The sequence below is a fragment of the Eubalaena glacialis genome, chromosome 12 (genome assembly GCF_028564815.1).
Source record: "Eubalaena glacialis isolate mEubGla1 chromosome 12, mEubGla1.1.hap2.+ XY, whole genome shotgun sequence".
In the NCBI taxonomy this organism is placed as follows: domain Eukaryota; kingdom Metazoa; phylum Chordata; class Mammalia; order Artiodactyla; family Balaenidae; genus Eubalaena; species Eubalaena glacialis.
In genome coordinates this window covers 102,041,499-102,061,381 of record NC_083727.1, presented here as the reverse complement: position 1 = coordinate 102,061,381, position 19,883 = coordinate 102,041,499, and the positions used below count along the sequence as shown (strand labels likewise).

At 36.6% G+C, this 19,883-nt stretch overlaps 1 protein-coding gene across 1 annotated transcript in view; it reads right to left on the bottom strand.

The window, feature by feature from the left end:
- Positions 1-7,373: 7,373 nt before the first annotated feature.
- TTK (TTK protein kinase) overlaps positions 7,374-19,883 on the bottom strand; it is a 39,833-nt gene continuing 27,323 nt past the window's right edge. The window contains exons 15-22 of the mRNA XM_061207348.1: positions 16,722-16,879; positions 16,438-16,589; positions 14,943-15,067; positions 13,530-13,610; positions 10,186-10,362; positions 9,588-9,672; positions 9,188-9,285; positions 7,374-7,460 (exon numbers count right to left, since the gene is read on the bottom strand). Coding sequence (XP_061063331.1) covers positions 7,374-7,460; positions 9,188-9,285; positions 9,588-9,672; positions 10,186-10,362; positions 13,530-13,610; positions 14,943-15,067; positions 16,438-16,589; positions 16,722-16,879 — 963 coding nt within the window. The remainder of the gene's footprint in view (positions 7,461-9,187; positions 9,286-9,587; positions 9,673-10,185; positions 10,363-13,529; positions 13,611-14,942; positions 15,068-16,437; positions 16,590-16,721; positions 16,880-19,883) is intronic.

The following is a 19,883-nucleotide window of genomic DNA, read 5'->3' as shown; positions in this document are numbered from 1 at the left end:
AGAAGCAATAGTTCAGCAATAAAACAAGACCTAGTTCCTCCTCTAGGGATATGCATACAATCTGATACATGTCTTTGAGTTCTGCAGGAAGGCTCCCACCCTTACTTGGTGGAGGATGGAATGATGGTGTTGACCCTCCTGACTTCCGTCAACTGAAGCTTGGACTCTGTCGACCTTTGCCCCAATTCTATGCTGAATTCTCCTCTGCTCAATCACCTTCATGAATATGCATGTACCATTAGTTTAAAACTTCCCCAGTTTTGCTGTTCAGGGACACACAGCTTTGGGAAAGATCCAAAGGTGTTCTCCTTACTTGCTGCAAGTAAATAAATCCTTCCTTCTCCCTACCTTTGGCTTGGTTGTATCTTTTGGCCCGACACCCACCGAGAGGCAAACCCGGGTTTCAGGTAAACCATACCAATGCTGCTAGCCCGGGAACCACACTTTGGGAACCACCGTTGTACGTGATGGATTGGAGGACACAGGAGTGCCCGGGCAAGGAGGTGGTTTTAAAGATGGGAGTGAAAAAACAGGAGGGAATCAGGAAAGAAATCGGCACGTGGTTGGGATAGGTATGGGAAAAGCAGGGAAAAAGCGAGACAAAATTGTTTAGAGTTTCAATCTGTGCACTGAAATGCCAAGGGAAAAAAAAAAGGGAGAATGTTGGACGTAGAGCCGTCCTGATGATCAGAAGATAAATCAGTCTTTGTTTTAAGGAGTTGCTGCTTGAATTGATCCCTTCCTGCCTTGCTCCCTGTTGCCCCCAGTCATAGAAGATTAAGCAGCACGGACCAGCTGGTGAGGACAAAATAAACGCAAAGATCTGCAAGAATGCAAGGAAAGTGGTCTGTCAGTGATCGGACAGATTGGGTAACCAGTGCTTGCCAGTGTCTTTCAACCTGACCTGACCCACTTAGCAAGCCAGTCCCTGGCTGAGCCCTACAGCATTGTTTCAAGTGAGTCATTTGTGCAGACTCACACCCAAACCAGAAATTCCTGCCTGGGACCAGAACCACAACTGCTGTCGCAGCTACTCCACACCGGCCTGGGGGCTGTGAACTTTGACTCACTAAGCCTGGCTTCCGAACTTCTGGGGTGGGCGGCATCCTCAGCACCTCCCGCTCCTACCACAAGGGGGCCCTCTCCAGCCAGCCAAGCGCGTGGGGCAGAGCGAGCCTCAGCCTGGGGTGGGTGGGGAGAGCATCTGGGGGTGACAAGCAGTCAGCTCCGGGGAGTCTGCATGCGAGAGGGAGCCAGGGCGCCCCTCGGAGTGGGGGAAGGAGGGCCCCCGCCCTCGCCTGCTTCCCAGAGCTGTGGGCACACACAGGCTCACTGCTTGCCCCTTGTTCCTGTCAAACTTCCAAGCGTTTGCTCTGCTGTGGCGTCAGCGCAGACTAGAAAGTCAATGCCAGGACATCTGGGCTACAGCAAAAAAAAAAAAAAAAAAAATTCCCTTCGTATCTTAGGAAGAGGAGAAACACAGAAATAAGCACCCAGGGGCAGAGACTTCAGTTTACTTCATTTATTGGAACACAGAAACACTGCCTCTGGGACCATGTCCTGTAACGCCTCTATGGAAAGGCAGACCCTGATTCTGTGTGCAATCCTGTCAGTCAAGGGCACGACTGGAAGAAGGGTCTGCCCCTGCGAACATCCTTTTTTCCTCAAATACCAGTGTCGCAAACCAGGTCACGTTGAGTAGGTGATCGCCATCAAGGAAATTCTCATCTTGTCCAGCACTCTAGGGGTTATTACAGCAGTCCGCTGGGCTAGCCACGGTTTGCTAAAACGGCTCCTATTGTATATCCTCCATAAGAAATGTCTTACAATTCTCCCTTTCCAGGAAGAAAAGCTTTTTATTCATCTTTCCAACCAGGATGTATCAAGGGGCAACTACAGGCCAGACACTGTGTTCAGCACTGGGGATACAGGAGTGAACAAAACCAATAAAAAGGTTTGCATTCTGGGACTGGTGTTACAATGGAGGGAGATGAACAGTAAAAAATCAATTATAGAGAATGTCAGAAGGATAAATACTATTATAAGTAATAAAGGAAGGGGATTATGGAGTACAGGGAGCCGGGAGATTATGATTTTAAATACGCTACTTAAGGAGGGTCTCATGAGCAAAATGACATTTGAACAAAGACGGTGTCACGATGTTTATTTATTTGTGGATTTATATGATTAGTTATGTTTTCGGACAAACATTAACTTCCATTCTTTAGAAACAAAACAGCTTTGTTGAGGTTTACTCTGAATTATTTTACACAAAATAAAAAGTAAGGAAATATGTTTGTATATTCACGTGATAGGATATTTCATAGGAATCAAAATTATATTTATGAAAGGTTTAAATGACTTAGGAAAATGCTTATGAGAAAGGTAGGTGAAAAAACAGGAGTATAAAGTTATTAATATATTATCTCAATTGTGCAAATATGCCAAATGTTATCAGTAACTAACTCAGGGTGATGGGATTGGGCATAACTTATGCTTCTTTCTACTTTACTTTTCAACTAGATTAAGATGAGACTACTTTCAAGGAAAAAAAAAAAAAAAGGAATTCCCTGGCGGTCCAGTGGTTAGGACTCTGCACCCTCAGTGCTGAGGGCCTGGGTTCAATCCCTGGTTGGGGAACTAAGATCCCACAAACTGTGTGGTACGGCCAACAAAGAAAAAAAAAAAAGAGGAGACCTTTTTCCTTTTATAATAACATTAAAAAACACACTAAATGAATAAACTAGATAATCAACAAGGACCTACTGTAGAGCACAGGGAACTCTACTCAATATTCTATAATAACCTATATGGGAAAGGAATCTGAAAAAGAATAGATGCATGTATATGTATAACTGAATCACTGTGCTGTACACCTGAACCTAACACAGCATTGTAAATCAACTCTACTCCACTATAAAATAAAAATTAAAAAAAAAAAAACCAACCCACTAAATGACAGATGCACAAGGAAAAGCCTCCATCTATGATTGCTTTCCATTTATCAAAAGAAATGAGCTGGAGGAGGCAACGTACCAGGTTTATTTGGGATGATCGGTCCCACGAAAGAGAAGAGAGGCAGCATGCTCGAGTCTCCCCAGATATGGCTACTAACCCTTCTCCAAAGAATCTCACTCCTTTCCCTGCTTTCAATACCCCCCGACCCAACCCCACCATCACCACAGACTCCACTAGACTTTTCTCCCGGCTAGAGTTAGCTAGCCCACCATTGCTCTGTGACTGGTTATCATTTTTCTTCATTGGCATATGCTTTGAAAAAAGCATATTATACCTCCTACATATTAGATATCCTATAAGGACATAATATATAGTATCCTTAAACTAAGTGGAGACTTTGTCTTAGAGGGCTGGGCCCTCTGCTTCACTTGCTTGAGTGCCAAGGAGACTTTGTAACAGAGTTTGGGCTGGGCCCTGTGCTTCACTTGCTTGAGTGCCAACTGTGTTCCTGCCTTACTTCACTAGTGAAGTTGTAGCCAGAATGTGAACAACCATCCACAATCATCTCCTCCTTACCCTGTCTGTGCCTATAGGGGCCTTTCTGACCTTATTCTCTCAAATGCACTAATTTAGTATATTTCTAATAACACAGCATACAAATTATGTATATATTACACATATTCTATACATAATTTTTACATTATTATAGCTCTACAAACATTGTAACCCAATAAAGGTTATTTCTTACTTTAACTATGAAGCAACTAAGTAGTGTAATTACTAATACGTTTTCCTCTTCGGTACAATACACTTTTTCCAAAGGTAAAAGTGGAGAAGTAGAGGAGAGAGGAAGGAAGGAAGAAAGAAAAGAAGGAAGAGAAAGGAGAAGAATCATGGAGAGCATCCCAAAGTTGTTTGTAACTACTTCGGGAAAGTAGCATAAAATAAAACCCCTCCAAAGTGATGTAAAAAAATAGAATACTTCTATTCTCTTTGTGCCACTCAATACACAGTAGTCCTGGGAGGCCCTGAACTACAGGGTAGGAACCCTTGATTGAAGCAAAATAAAAAAGAGTATTGCTATATCTTCTGATAAATTTTAATTGGTGCTGTTCATCATATATTTCTAGCTCTTTTTTTTTTTTTTTGAACACATGGTTATTACATTTAACCATGTAAATTCTTTAGCCAATGAATTGTGAGTGGAAGTAAAGGGTGTCACTTTCAAGGGGTAATTTTAAGAGAGAATGTATAAAAAAATGATAAACCACAACCAAGTGGGATTTATCCCAGATATGCAAGACTGGTTCAACATTCAAAAATCAATTAATGTAATTGCTAGAGGACGGAAGAAATGAAAAGTGCCTACTGAACTGGAAAGGCATCTTGAGACGGACAAACTGATCCATATAATCAGTGGATCAGTTTATTTTATGGTAGTTTAATCATAGGGTGGGATTGGGATTGGGCAGATAATGACCTGGAAGCATTCACAGCTGCACTCAGCACGCCGAGGGGCCACCGGGACAATTTTATAGTTAACTTAAGGTATGGGGGGTAGGTGCTTGGAAACAAGACAGAGTACAGTCCTGCGCAGGGTCAGCAGAAGGACAGAAGAAATTAGAAGGGCCCAAGATGGTGTCAGTTATAATAACACACAATAATCCATCACATCAACAGGTTAAAAAAAGAAAAATCACATGACCATTATTGATCGATGCAGAAAAAGCATTTGGCAAAATCCAACACCCATTCACAATAAAAACTTTCAGCAAGCTAGAAACAGAGAACTTTCTTAATTTGATAAAGAATATCTATAAAAAAACATACAGAAACATCATACTTCATAGAAACTTGAAGTTTTCCCACTAAGACCAAAAACAAGGCAAAGAAGTCCCCTCATCACTCCTTCCAACATCATACTGGAAGTACTACCTACTGCAATAAGAAGAAATAAAAGGTATACAGATTGGGAAGGAAGAAATAAAACTGTCCTGTTTGCAGATGACATTATCATGTATGTAGAAAATCCAAAAGAATCCATAAAGACACTCCTGGAACAAATAAGCAACTATAGCAACACTGCAGGATACAAGGTTAATATATAAATGTCAATCATTTTCCTATATAACAGCAAAGAAGAAGTGGAATTCGAAATGAAAAACACAATACCATTTACATTAGCAGCCCCCAAAACGAAATACTCATGTACAAATCTAACAATGTATGTACAAGGTCTATATGAGGAAAACTACAAAACTCTGAAGAATGAAATCAAGGAAGAACTAAATAAATGGAGAAACAGTCCATGTTCTTGGACAGGAAGACTCAATATTGTCAAGGCGCCAGTTCTTCCCAATTTGATCTACAATTGGGATTCAATGTAATCCCCATCAAAATTCCAGCAAGTTACTTAGGGATATTGACAAACAGATTCTAAACTCTATGTGAAATGGCAAAAAACCCCAGAACAGCCAACACACTACTGAAGGAGAAGAACAAAGTTGGAGGATTGACACCACCTGACTTCAAGACTTACTGTAAAGTGACAGTAATCAAGACAGTGTGGTATCGGTGAAGGAAAAGCTAAACTGATCAATGCAACAGAATGGACAGCCCAGAAATAGACCCCCCCCATAAATACAGTTAACAGATCTTTGACAAAGAAGCAAAGATCTCACTAAAGAAGATATCAGATGGATGGCACGTAAGTATATGAAAAGATGCTCCACACTCAGTTGTCATCAGGGAAATGCAAATTAAAACAACAATGAGGTACCACAACAAATCTACTAGAGTGACCAAAATCTGGAACACTGACAACACCAAATGCTGGCAAGGATGTGGAGCAAAAAGAACTCTCATTCACTGCTGGAGAGAATGCAAAATGGTACAGCCACTATGAAAGACAGTTTGGCAGTTTCTTACAAAACTAGACATACTCTTACCATATAATCTATCAGTCATGCTCCTTGGTAGTCAACTCCTCTGAAGCTGAACACCACACAAAGCCCTGCACACAGATGTTTACAGCAGCTTTATTCATAATTGCCAAAATTTGGAAGCAACCAAGATGACCTTCAGGAGGTGAATGGATAAACTGTGGTACATCCAGACAATGGAATACTACTAGGCACTAAAAAGAAATGAGCTCTCAAGCCATGAAAAGACATGGAGGTGCACGTTACTAAGTGCACATTGCTAAGTGAAAGAAGCTAATCTGAAAGGCTACGTACTGTATAATTCCAGCTATATGACATTCTAGAAAGGGCAAAACTATGGAAACAGTAAAAAGGTCAGTGGTTCCCAGGGGTTGGGGGTAGGGGAGGGATGAATAGGTGGAGCACAGTGAATTTTTCGGGCAGTGAAAATATTCTTATAATAGTATAATGATGGATACATGTTATTACACATTTGTCCAAATCCCTAGAACATGCACCACCAAGAGTGGACTAGGTATATGTATACTATAGACTTAGGGTGATTATTATAGTGCGTCAATGTAGGTTCATTAAATGTAGCAAAAGTACCACTCTGGTGGGGATGTTGGTAATGGGGGAGGCTGTCCATGTGGGGGGCAGGGGTTAAATGGGAAATCTCTGCACCTTCCCCTCAATTTTGCTGTGACTCTAAAACTGTTTTAAAAGCTAAAGAAAAATTTGGGGAAAAGAATACTATATGGTAATATCCTTAAGTAATCTGTTCGATTCAGACTCAGAAATTCTGGGACCACATTTGTAATTACTCATTACCAAGCAAGTTGTACAACTGAGGTCATGCCCTATATAGCCTACATCTTAGAATCCAGCATGATACTCTGAACACCCAAAACAATAGATATTATGAAGAATTAAACGGAGAATTAAAAGACCCAAGTGAAGCCCTAAAATGCTGGAGTATTATCAGTGCCATAAAGCAACTGGAAATCTATTTTAGAATTCAAACACTTTGGAATTTTTTTTCCCCCAAAGTTAATTTACTAAGGTCTACTCTCATGTTTTCCCTTAATCCATATTTATTAAGAATCCTGTTGCCTCACCAACAATATATTTGCTTGAAGAAAACATTTCTACAACTTTGACATTTTAGTGTCATTTTATACCATACAAAGCCTATTTACATAGTTCTTCAGAAAATATTTCCACTTTTCACCCACTATTCCAAGTGTGAAAATGATATCAAATAGATTAGATTTACAGGGAAGCACAAAAGAGAAAACAATTCTACAATTGAATACATACAGTGTCATTAGTGGTTTTTTACAGTTTTCTTTTGAGGATAATCCACTGAATTTTTCTGCCAATGACATTTCAGAGTGAAGTTGTCTTCAGGAGTAGATTTCCACAGAAAATCAAGAGTATAACAGTCCAATATATTTTACAGGTGATACCTGACAGTTTATGAGTAGCTGCAAATCACTTTTTTCCCCATTTTTTTTCCAAAGTATTGGATGATGAACAGGAATCATGAGTTTCACCACCACTATAGTGCTCATATAAAGTCTGAAATTAAAAACACACATCCGATTTATAACTTTTAAAATTCAATGTATTACCATATCAGATTAACAAAGGTTTAACTCCACATCTTCTAATATGTAACAAATTTCTCCCTTGTTCTTATAATTAGGAAATTATTTTATACACTATTGGAGATAATGAAAAATTTTTAAACAGCTAGCTTGGCCTAAGAATCAGCTATCATGAGATGCAGATCAATCTTTCTGTAAGAAAAATGTAACATAGCTATTTATAAGCATATATATGCATCCTCAAGGCCTTCTTAATCTCCCTTACTTTTTCTTTTTCTTTTCTGTTTCAACAAACCTCTTTTTAAATTGTTTATTTTTATTGAAGTATAGTTGATGTACAATATTACATAGCAAAACTCTTTTTTTTTAAATTGAAGTATAGCTGATTTATAATATTGTGTTAGCTTCTGGTGTACAGCAAAGTGATTCAGATTATATCTATATCTATATCTGTATCTGTATCTGTATCTGTATCTATCCCTCTCTCTATATATTCTTTTTCATATGCTTTTTCATTATAGGTTATTACAAGATACCTTACTTTTTCTTAAATAAAGCCAGTCTTAGATAGATTCCTATACTGTAAAATACACTCATCAGGAAATATACTTTCAGCTGATATTTAAACTAAAGAATGGAAGACATTAAAAAAAAATACAACTGCTACACAAATAAGTATAATTAGCTATATTAAAATCTACATATTTAGTAAAGGATTTAAGGCTAAGCCAACATCTAATTTATGAAGATGAAAGATACCTTTGCCATCAAGGAACACATAACCTTAGTGATAAAGGTAACCCACCTCTATTTTATTTATAAAAGGCTTTAAACAATACACTGGTAGAAATTTAAAACATAGAGATATGAAACATAGAGAAAAATTACAAAACAAATTTTGTCCAATTTCAATTCCTAAAGCCATTGATTTAGCTATCAGAACTTGAGAAAATGTAAGAAAAAATTTACCTTATATCATATGGATGCAAATATAATGGTGAATATATGGTAAATTCCTCCAAAAATGTATCCAAGTTCTTAACATCTTGGATTGGTGTTATCCCTATCCATAGAGCTAACAGTGTTTTTAGTTTAAGCACCCATAATTTTACAATAATGTTATAACTGAAATATATAACTAGTAACTAAAGTCAATAAGCATACCTAGTGTTCTGGAAATGACTAGGTGTTTGATGTCAGTGAGATCCAAAAAAATTATGGTATAGATATAAACAGGCATTGGGAGACTAAAAGATTTGAGACATTTGCTTTGAGAAATGTACTGACTGCTATATACAGCCTCACAGAAGTCATTACATGTGACAAGTACTGTGATTTCTCTACGATGGTTTAAAAATAAAGTTGGCTAGAAAAAAATGAATTCAAAAGCTGTGTTAAAAATGGTGTTGATTTAAAAGATTCCTTATTGAATTTATTCCAGTTGAGACCCGACAGCAGTCTTTTCAATGCACCTTATATGATAATCCATTTTCAATTGTGCTGTCTGCACAATAAGAATATAAATCAAATAAATCTATTATTTGTCAAAAAGCACATGTTAAGTATCTAAATACAGAAACACACTTCATAGCTGATCTGATGATTGGGCCAACTTTCCTTTGGATTACCTGTTTAAGTGTCTAACTCACTAAATTATACAAAACAATTAAAATTAGTGTAGACAGAGAATAGACATACTTTAGCAGCTTTCAAAATGGAGTTAGGAGAATTCAGGCCAACAAGTTGGCCCAGAACATATTTCATTTCTTCAGTGGTTCCCTTAGCCATCGGGTTACCTGTAAAATAATATATATAATCAATAGCACACTGGTATCAAATAAGAAAAATGTAAGTTCATATATAAATATGTATTCTGTTTAAAAGCACGATAACTGGCATTCTTGTAACTTATCACTGATCATAGCCCCTTACCTAGGATAAGTAAAAATGAATGCCAGCAGGTAAAGAAAGGTGATCTCATTTATTTTAGTATTTAGCATTAAGGAATATCCTTAAGGAAGGAGGCAGGCAGGAAAAGAGTAGTCAGAAGGCTGTTTATATTAGCAATCTAGTAATAAACTTATTTTTAAAGAAGTACCTGGATGAGTTTGAATCTGAACATATGGATGTGCCAGAAGCTCAGGAATGGATATCCTCTGTTTAGGGTCCCTTATTAAACAACACTATAAAAGTAAAGATAAATTTTTTAAAAAACGAAGCAAGTTTTCTTACACAATATTGATACAGTATTTTTCCAGACTGCATCATATTACAGAAGTTGCTTTCTAGAGAGCCTACTTAGAAATGACAAAATAATTTTACACGTCATTTTTGCAAAATCTCCAAGTATTCATAAGTTTTAAAAACCTTCAAAGTGAACTTAACACATCTTTAAAAGCTAACTCAGTAAGCAATTCCTCTCAATAGACCTCTCAGTTATATCTAAGCCAGTTACATAATTCCAGTCATTTCAACTATTTCTTTTTCTTTCTCTTTGTTTTTTCTTTTCTGGGTGTGCCATGTGGCTTGTGGGATCTTAGTTCCCTGACCAGGGATTGAACCCGGGCCATGGCAGTGAAAATGCTGAGTCCTAACCACTGGACCGCCAGAGAACTCCCTCAGCTTATTTCTTTAAGTAAACAATTAAGTACTATATGAAATATAGTTATTCTATATGTATATACTATTAATGTTACCTTTAACACATCTTGAAGATCTTTCTCTGGAATATCAGGAAATTCAATTTCATGATTAGGGTCAATTATGGCATGTAATTTAGAAATCTGATTAATGATATGCTGAAACGGTGTTTTCCCGTAAGTCATATAGTACAAAATGCAACCTAAGGACCAAACATCACTTTTGGGGCTTATCTAAGTTAAAAAAAAAAAAAAAAAGAAGAAGAAGAAGAAGAAGAAGGTACTGTTATTTTAACATAAAATTAAAATATTATACACACACACACACACATACCCTAATATTTAAAATCATAACTAAACCTCAATAAATGTCCAAGTATTAGATTATGTTCATGACAAAACATCCTCTTCTAGTTTCGATTACACTTGGTTATTTTATCAAAAGAAATGAACTTCAGTTTAAATCTTTCAACAAACTCATAATCAAAATATTTCAACTGAAACAAAATATTACATTCTTGTCAGCCTGTGAAAACACAAAACTAAAAACCTTAAGTGCAAATTTTAAATTTACTTGTTTTCCCCAAAATTACTGAATTAAAATAAGTTTTTATATAAATTCATAATATATAAGTATGTATAGATTTTAAAAAGGTTATTTAAGTTGAGCTATCCTAAACTTAAGAACACAAACTATAGAGCCAGACTGGGCTGGGCTGGGCTTGAATCCTGGTCTTATCACTTGCTAGTAATTCTACATATCTCTGTTTCCTCATCTCTAAAACAGAAATAATAAAAGTATGTTGTCATGGGCCTTAAGTGATGTAACCATGAGATATGGGTAAGCATAGAGAATAGTTTCTGGTATAGTAAGTACTCAATAAATATTACTTATTATTAAATGTTCTTTGTATTAAATAATCTCATTAGAAATAATGTGATATTATAACATAATTATCCTTTTGACTTTTAAAAGAACATGATTAAGACCAAACACAGAAGTGAGCATAATAAATGAGAATGGCTAAATTCCTCTTTTAAAAGATACTCAATATGCATTAAAACAAAATGTAACCACACGCTCTACACAAAGGATTAATCTAAACCAAATGACACAGAAAGGTACAAGGAAAAAAGAAATGGACATCTATAACCAAATGCAAGAAAGAAAAAAAAGAAAAGGAAACGAAAGCAGAGACAGAAATATTAATATTAGAAAAAGAGAACATGGCAAAATGCTTCTAACAGCAGAGAGAAAGCCATTTTATAGTGATAAAAGGTACAATCAACCAAGAAGAGATGACAGTTATGAACGTCTATGCACTGAAACCACATTTAATAGAACTATATAAAGCAAAAATTGTATTAAATTCTTTGAAGGAGGGCAGATTTAAACATGCCTTTCAGAACATGACAGATAAAATAGATCCCGTTATCTGAACACAAAGAAAACTGAACATTAATAAAAAATAACCTCCTCTTCCTCCAATTTAACCACTTGGAAATTTAAGTCCATTTCTAAATACTAAATCATGAATTAAAAAGAATTTCAGATTCTGGAAAAATGGCTGTGGCCGTGTAGTTTTCAAACTCTCCAAAGCCCCAGATAAGACAGACAGAGCAGCCTGGTAGCAAAACCGTAAACATATGGAAAATATTTACAATAAAAGTGGAACATGAATGGAGACAAACTACCCACAGCCAAAGGTCGTGCGTGGTAGAGGCATTTGAAGCAGAGAGGAGAGAGGAGTAATGAATGGGCCCAACAGACCTCAGAACAGGAGGCCCAGATGGCCAAGCCTGTTCACCGGAAAGCAATTCAAGAACAGAGCGAAACTGGGAGGGGCTTTGAGCTCTTCCATAACAAGGATTACCTCCCATGTTGGGATAAAAATTTATCTTCTATTCAGAATCACTAGTTGAGATTGACCAATACTACCTATTTAAGTACTGAGTTGATAACTGAAAAGAATCTGAACACTACATGCAGTTCAAAGTAAATTTTATTTTAAAGTAAAAAAGAATGAAACAATTTTAAAACTGAAACTAGAAATTTTGGAAATTAATGAAAATAAGAAACACTACCGTAAAACCTAGAAGTAGCAGCTAAAGTAAAACTCAAAGTAAAATTCAGTTTTAATGTTTTAATTATAAGGAAGAATACTAAAATTAAATTAGCAATTATTTAAATGCAGAAGCTAGGGGGGAGAAACCTAAAGGGAATATAAATAACAAAGATAAAAGCAGAAATTAATTAGAGGACAAATGAAAATAGAATTAATAAATGAAATCAAGACCTGGTTCTTTAAAATTAACAAAACCATGGCAAGTCTAATCAAGAAAAAGAAAAAGAGAAAGACAAATCTAAGTATTAAAAGAAAAGGAGAAGCTAAAGAGGTGTAAAAAGAATTTTTATAAGAGAGACTATTTGGCATAATTTTATGCCAGTTATTTGAAAAGATATTTAGAAGCCACAATTTCCTAGGAAGGAAAATATAATTTAGTAAATGAAAGCACATTTATTAAGCCATTGTTTCAAGCTGGACAATATACTAAGTGCTTTATATTCTTTCTCATTTAATCCTCAATTACTTTTAAAATAGGTACTGTGTGCAAGCCTAAATTACAGATGAAGAAACTAGGCAAGTTAAGTCACAGAGACAGTTGATAAAGAGGCAGATCTATGACTTGAGCCCAGGTACTGCACAGCAGTGCGTGCTTGCATCCATTTGAAGACACTGGGATAGAGAAAGAAGGATTCGCTTGGGAGCCAGAGGCACCATGGCAGGCAGAATGGACCCAGCAAGGGGCACCAGTGAGGCTAACACAAAAGCTCACAGAGGTGGTGAAATAAGAAAAGTGGGAAGGTCCCTGGGAATATTACCTACTAGAGTTGTTCTTGGAAACAGAAAATTAACAAATGAAGAAATGGTCAATAAAATTTAAGAATCAGAAAGGAAACAAAGGTTATCAGTTCACTGTTATTTAATTTAAGGTGCCCATGTCAGAGCTAATTTAATCTTACTTTTTTTCTTTATTTTTAAAACTCAGAAAACATCCTATGTGCGTTTCTTATAGGAGCACATTGTGAGGCTTCACCATATTGAAAGCACAATAGTAAAAGAACAGTCTCAAATCAATAAAGAAAAGTGAAACTGAATCCCATGGCAGTTTGCTTAATAAAGCAAGGTCTCTGTAATGGCCTAAAAAGTTTTAGAACTTAAAGAAATAACTTTTCAGTTATCTGTTAAGTTCATTCAGAGCAAAAGTTCATTCATCAGCAAAACCGTAAACATATGGAAAATATTTACAATAAAAGTGGAACATGAATGGAGACAAACTACCCACAGCCCATTCCCTACTTGTGCCAGATAAACGGGATGTAAATAACCTTACAGTACCTTCGATTTGGATTTCCCATTTTCTCTTGAGGAAGACATATCTTTGATTGCTTCTGGTGGCATATAATTAACTGTACCAACCTACTTGCCAAATCACAGAAAGCACAGAAATCAATGAAAATACTTCATTCTGCTTTAGATTTTTTAAAACACGAATGCCAGATTCTTGGCAACTTGGATAGTTACAGATTTCAGTAATATATTCGAGAAACTCTAATAACTGACAAAAATATTAAGACATAAATTTCTTCACAATTCCAGCAAAATAAATTAGATTCATAATAAAAAAATTGACTCCTTACAGAATGCTGAGCTCTTTCTATGATTATGGTGGGCAGCGACCATAAATCTTTCCAGGATGAAATTATATGAATGGCCATAAACTTTGAAGGAATTTGATCAATCGCTCATTTCTGTGCTGGAATAGACCCAGAACACTTTTTAAAATAAACCAAACAACCAACCAAAAATCTAGCTTTGTCTCCCTGGGCCCATGTCCAAATAGAGATGAGATGGGTGTCTGCATTATGCAAGGTTTTCCACTGTAGGAGTATGCCAAACTTACACTGCATTCATTTTATTCTAAAATGACTCTGCTTTCAAACACAGAATACCTATACTTTAGAGCCTTACCGTAGACGATATCTTCAAGCTGATTTACAACTAAATGTTCAGCCATATTTTTGATATAGAAAGAAGTGACTGTCAAATAGAATTGTTTGAAGGGCATGCTGCCCATCTACTCCTAAAAAAATCCAGTTTTACTGCTAGGATTAAGGAAGATCCACATCAGAAATCTGTATACATGGAACACACTGTCTTGGCTCCAAGCAGGATTATTTTTAGTCATTCTTTGGTTGTGTCATCACCTCAGTTTTTATGGGGACAAATTTATTAAGATTGCTATTGCATATCCTACTATAAAAATGCAGTTGAGTATATTTATTATGGTGTTTCCAATATGAAGGCCCAATTAAGAATTTTTTTCAAACGTAAGTGATAGGGAAAGCTTTACTTCTCTGGAAGAATGAAATAATTTTACCTCATGGACAATGAAAAACATGAAACTGCAATTCTCTCTTTGGTTGCTACCAGGAAACTGAGACAAAGTTTCAGGTGAATTTTAGATAATGACCAAGATGATTTCCAAGGTAGGTTATTACTGCTTCTCTACCTCAGCTATAGGAAAAGCATTCAAAATTGCTGGATATATTTCTACTGGATCTTGACTTTCTAAATTGTCTTAATCATGTGATTAATTTGTTTTTTATAGTTATAATATCTGTTCTTGTAAAAAGGCTTCAAATCCTTTGAAAAATGAAGTAGGGAAAAATAAAATCCTCATTAGCAAAATAATACTTCAGAGGTGGAAAGGAATTGAACTCTACTGTGTGGTAACCAGCCATTCATTACCTGAGAGTCTTTAACAATACTTGTTGTATCTGGTTGCATTTGGTTTGCAATTCCAAAATCAATTAGCTTTAGCATGCCATCAACTATCAGAAAGTTAGCAGGTTTCAGATCACTGTGAACGATACCTTCAAAATAAAAATCCATGATAATATTAGACCATGTAAAACATCCTAAGTACAAAAAAATTTCACAATCTGCCGAGTTGATTCCTTTAATTAGTCAATCAAATTAAATATTCATTTTTAATATATACTACAAACACATAGCACTTGCTATGTGCCAGGCACTATTTGAAGTTTGTCGCTTGTATTGAATCATTTAACCCTCATACCAATGCTGAGGTAAGTACTATTGTTATCCCCATTTTTAGCTGAGGAAACTAAGGCAGAGTTTAAGCAATCTGTTCAAGGTCACACAGCCTAAGTTAACAGTGTCATGAGTTGAACCCAGGCAGTCTGGCTTCAGAGTTTATGCTCTTAACAACCACTGTGATTCACTGCCCACGAGAGAGCACTGTAAATTACACTGCCAGGTGGTAGGACCCTAACGCTCCGGACATATCCATCCCTACAGCCTGATCTTGATCACTGGTGAATTATCTTTTAACTTATAGGATGGGAGACACAAGGAGACAATTTACAATTACCTACATTATCAGTTATTTAAAGTAAGGAAAAGGTAAAGGCAAAGAAGCCATAAAAAGAACCAAGGCCAAGTAAGGTAAAAGCCAACCCAGAATGTAGGGCTAACAGTTAAAAAAAAAAAAGTAAAACCAACTCCCATACAAGGTACACAATACAAAACAACTAGGAGAATGAGTGAAAAAAAAATCTCAGATTTTTAGGATACCTGAACCCCAGTCTCATATCTGCTATAACACAAGTATTTGGAGACCCAGGATTATGGACTATGTTAATACTGACAAAGATACATTTTGTATTATGCATGCTTTATGGATGTGGGGATTTGAGTTCATGCACCATATCCTTTCATTAACAGCATTTTTAAAAAAATTTATTTATTTATTTATGGCTGCGTTGGGTCTTCGTTGCTGTGCGCGGGCTTTCTCTAGTTGCAGTGAGTGGGTGCTACTCTTCGTTGCGGTGCGCGGGCTTCTCATTGCGGTGGCTTCTCTTGTTGCGGAGCACGGGGCTTAGAGCGCACGGGTTTTAGTAGCTGCGGTGTGTGGGCTCAGTAGTTGTGGCGCACGGGCTCAGTTGCTCCGCAGCATGTGGGACCTTCCCGGACCAGGGCTGGAACCCATGTCCCCTGCATTGGCAGGCGGATTCTCAACCACTGCGCCCCAAGGGAAGTCCCTGTTAACAGCATTTTAAAGAAATGGTTTTGTCCCTTCATCTTTATTAAACTTCCAAATATTCAGTTTATCTAGCCTAAAGGTGCCAATAACCAATACCTTAAAATTATAGGTGTATTTCTCTAAGATAGCACTACTAATGAATATTTTAACTTTACATATGAAGAGATTTTAAAATACCATGTTGATGAATCGTGTGAACTGCCTCCAACATATTTTTCCAGTAACTCTTGCGTTCCCATGGATTGACGGATTTTTTCTTTTTAAGCCAAGTATTAAGATCAATATTTCCACATTCCATTACCATGTAGATGTACTGATCTGTGATTTCACTGCCATTAAAAACAAACAAAAACAACAAAACAATAAATGGTTAGGTTATACTACTAAGATTTACTAAGTATTTATCTTAAGAATTAAAGCCAAAAAAAGTCTTCTTTTTAAATTAGAAAAAAAATTCTTACTAATCATAAAGTCGGATGATTTTATCACTGTGTTGTTGTAGTTTATTCAGATAAGCAATTTCATTCCGGTAACTATCAATTGTTTGGCTATCTGCTTCTTCTAAGTTCACATACTTTATAGCATGTATCTGTTTCTTTCCATTCAACACCTGAAATACCTATAGAGTAGAACAAATGAAAAAGGTTAGAATACACTCTTTATATACTGCCACAATATTTCTACATTTATTAGATAAAATCTTAGATTAAGGATTATTGATGTGAATAATTTAAAATGTCTGGGCTTATTTTGAGTATAGAAGGAAAAAAAAACATGTTAGGAGAGGAACAGTACATTCTCAACTACCTATGACAATGGGCATAGGTAGTTGCCCTATCTACATGTAAGAAAGGTAATTTAAATTTCATATACATTCATAACACTCTGTTAGATGTTGCAACCAGGGAAATAACCTGAAGAAAAAGACATTAAAAAATGCTAAGGAAGACTAAGGGCTGTAATAAAGAGTTGATTCATTGCACAGATGGTGTTTATTCCATTGTGCCTGGAGTTGACAATTTCATTCATGTGGTAGAGAATATTTTAAAATAGGTGCTAATTGTAAGGTATCAGTATACTCGGCTGTAAAAAGTAGATCAGGTCCAATTTTCAAAATCAAGTTGACAGGAACAAGATGTTCCTGTAAGCATATTGAGGTCCAGGTCAAATTGCTCTGGCTATAATGACAGTCAACTTCTAAGCAATATTGATAAGGCAGATAGTACATTTCGAAAACACTGCTAATGTGTCTAACTTTCAGCAAACGTGCAACAGGGATAGGGCTTCTAAAATGCAAGAATTCAGACACAAAATGCTAGTGTAAGCAAGAAAAATTACATTCATTTATCTCCTTGCACCCACTGAAGTAAAACATCATTTATTTAAAAGCCTTTAACCTTGACTATCCAGCAGATACTAGCAAGAAATGAGAAAAGAGCCATAGTGTAGATGAGGTGCATGCATGTCAAGTGCACTGATAAGCAGAGTCTGTCAGGTACAGCTTAGTTACCTGCATTTTAAATACAAAACTCTGACAAAGTATTACTAGTTTTACTTGCACAGGAAGCAAATTAGAGGAGGAGGGGCATAAAACAGTGACAGGGCAAGAAGCGGCAGAAAGTAGCAAGGAAGAAAAGTAATTTTCAAACAGCAGAAAGCCATTTTGTGTGAGGTAAACAGCCTTATAGTGTCAGAGTTAGAATCTGTCAGTTTCATGGAAAGTTAATGAAAGAACTAGAAAGGTTAGTGTTTTGAACATTCCCACTAGCCCCATGAATTTTCTAAATGCTCTTAATAGGGTATAAGTTGGTCACTGTCTAAACTCTAGCATAGACAGAGCATAAACGATGTTAGTTTCATAAAGCATGTTACCCTCTTTTCCCTGAGGCATGACGATTTTGTCAACGCCATCATAATAATTAAATAATAATTCAATCGCACTAAGAAAATATGGGCCGGTCATAGCTTTATCACTTGGCCCTTGACTTAAGTAAGCTTACATCTTCATTATCCTCCAAGGAAAAAATGTTTAAAACACTGTTAAGATTACTGTACATCTTCTGAAAACATGCTACTAAATAAATAAATATGTTGATAAAAATCAATTCCATTGTCCTTTTATTCCCATGCCTAAAATGTGAGGCAAGGAAGAGAACAAAGGAAATGTACACAGAAAAGAAATTAATATTATTGAACAATAGCTAAACATGGTAATGTATACACCTTATTTATAGTAAGTTAACAAGACATCTTAAGCAAGTCTAGTTATTGTCAGCTGGCTTAAAAAATTATAATAAAACTTAAAATGAACCAAACAGGCTTTGTTTCATGTATCATCCTTAACAACTTAAGAGTAGCAAAACAGCTGAGGAGGCCTTTTCATTCAACAAACACTTCGGTGTTTGTTATTTTTCCAGCCACTGTTCTAGATAACGGAGCAAACGTTGGTGAGCAAGTCAGACAAACATCCCTACACTGATGGAACTCACATTCAAGTGCAAGGGGACACAAACAACAAAACCAAATAAGTAAATTACAGAGCACATTAGCAGATGAGCTACAGAGAAAAATAAAGCAGGAGAGGGGAATGGAGCTCGCTGGCAACCGGAAGGTAGGAGTTGGGGTTTTAGAGCGTGGTCAAGGAAGCCCTGATTGAGAAGACACTAGAGCAAAGATGTGAGGGTATCAAGGAAAATCAACTCTTATGCTAAAATAGACCAGGAGAGCAAGGACTGCGTCAGTGAGACCAGTTAGAAGGTGACTGTAACAGTTCAGGTGAAAAGATGAAGCTACTTTGGCCAAAGGGATAAGAGTGGAGGTGGTGAGGAAGAGTCAGATTCTGGATAGACTTTGAGGTAGAACCAATAAGACGGATGATTGGTGGGTGAATGTCGAGAGAAAGTGGAGTCAGTGATGACCCCAGGCTGCTTGGCCCGGTAACTGGAAGAATGAAGCTGCCATTTACTGAAATGGGAACGACCATGAAGCAACAGTTATGCCTGGGACATATGAAGTTTTAAGTATCTATAGACACCCAAGAAGAGATGCTGAGCAGTCAAAATGGACACGTAAGTCTGGAATTCAAAGGAGAAGTTTGAGCTGGAAATATAAATTTGGAATTGTCAGCACGCACATGGTACATAAAACCACGGGACTGGATGAGAACACCAAGGGAGTGAGCGAGTTTAGAGAGAGAAGAAAAGAGGCCAAGAACGGAGCTCAGGGGCTTTGCACCATTCAGATCAGGGATATGAGGAGGACAGAGAAGGAACGGTCGTTGGCGAGGAGGAACACTGAAAGAGGCCAAGTGGGAAAAAAAGCTTCAGTGAGGAAAGAAAGATCAACTGTTCCAATTGCTATGTAACCCACAATCAAAGCTAACAATTAGTTTTGGCAAAAACATGGAGGTCATTAGTGATTTTGATAACAATTGTTTGGTGAATAATGAAGGTAAAAGTAAAAATCTGATTTAAGTGGATTTAAGTGAACGAAATGAGAAGAACTGAAGATGGGAAGTTTAGACAACTCTTTTGAGATCCCTTCCAGCCAGAGAATTAGAACCATATACATTTAGAACTCAGATAAATTTAGGAAATGATCTATTCCAAATCTAGAAATTCACT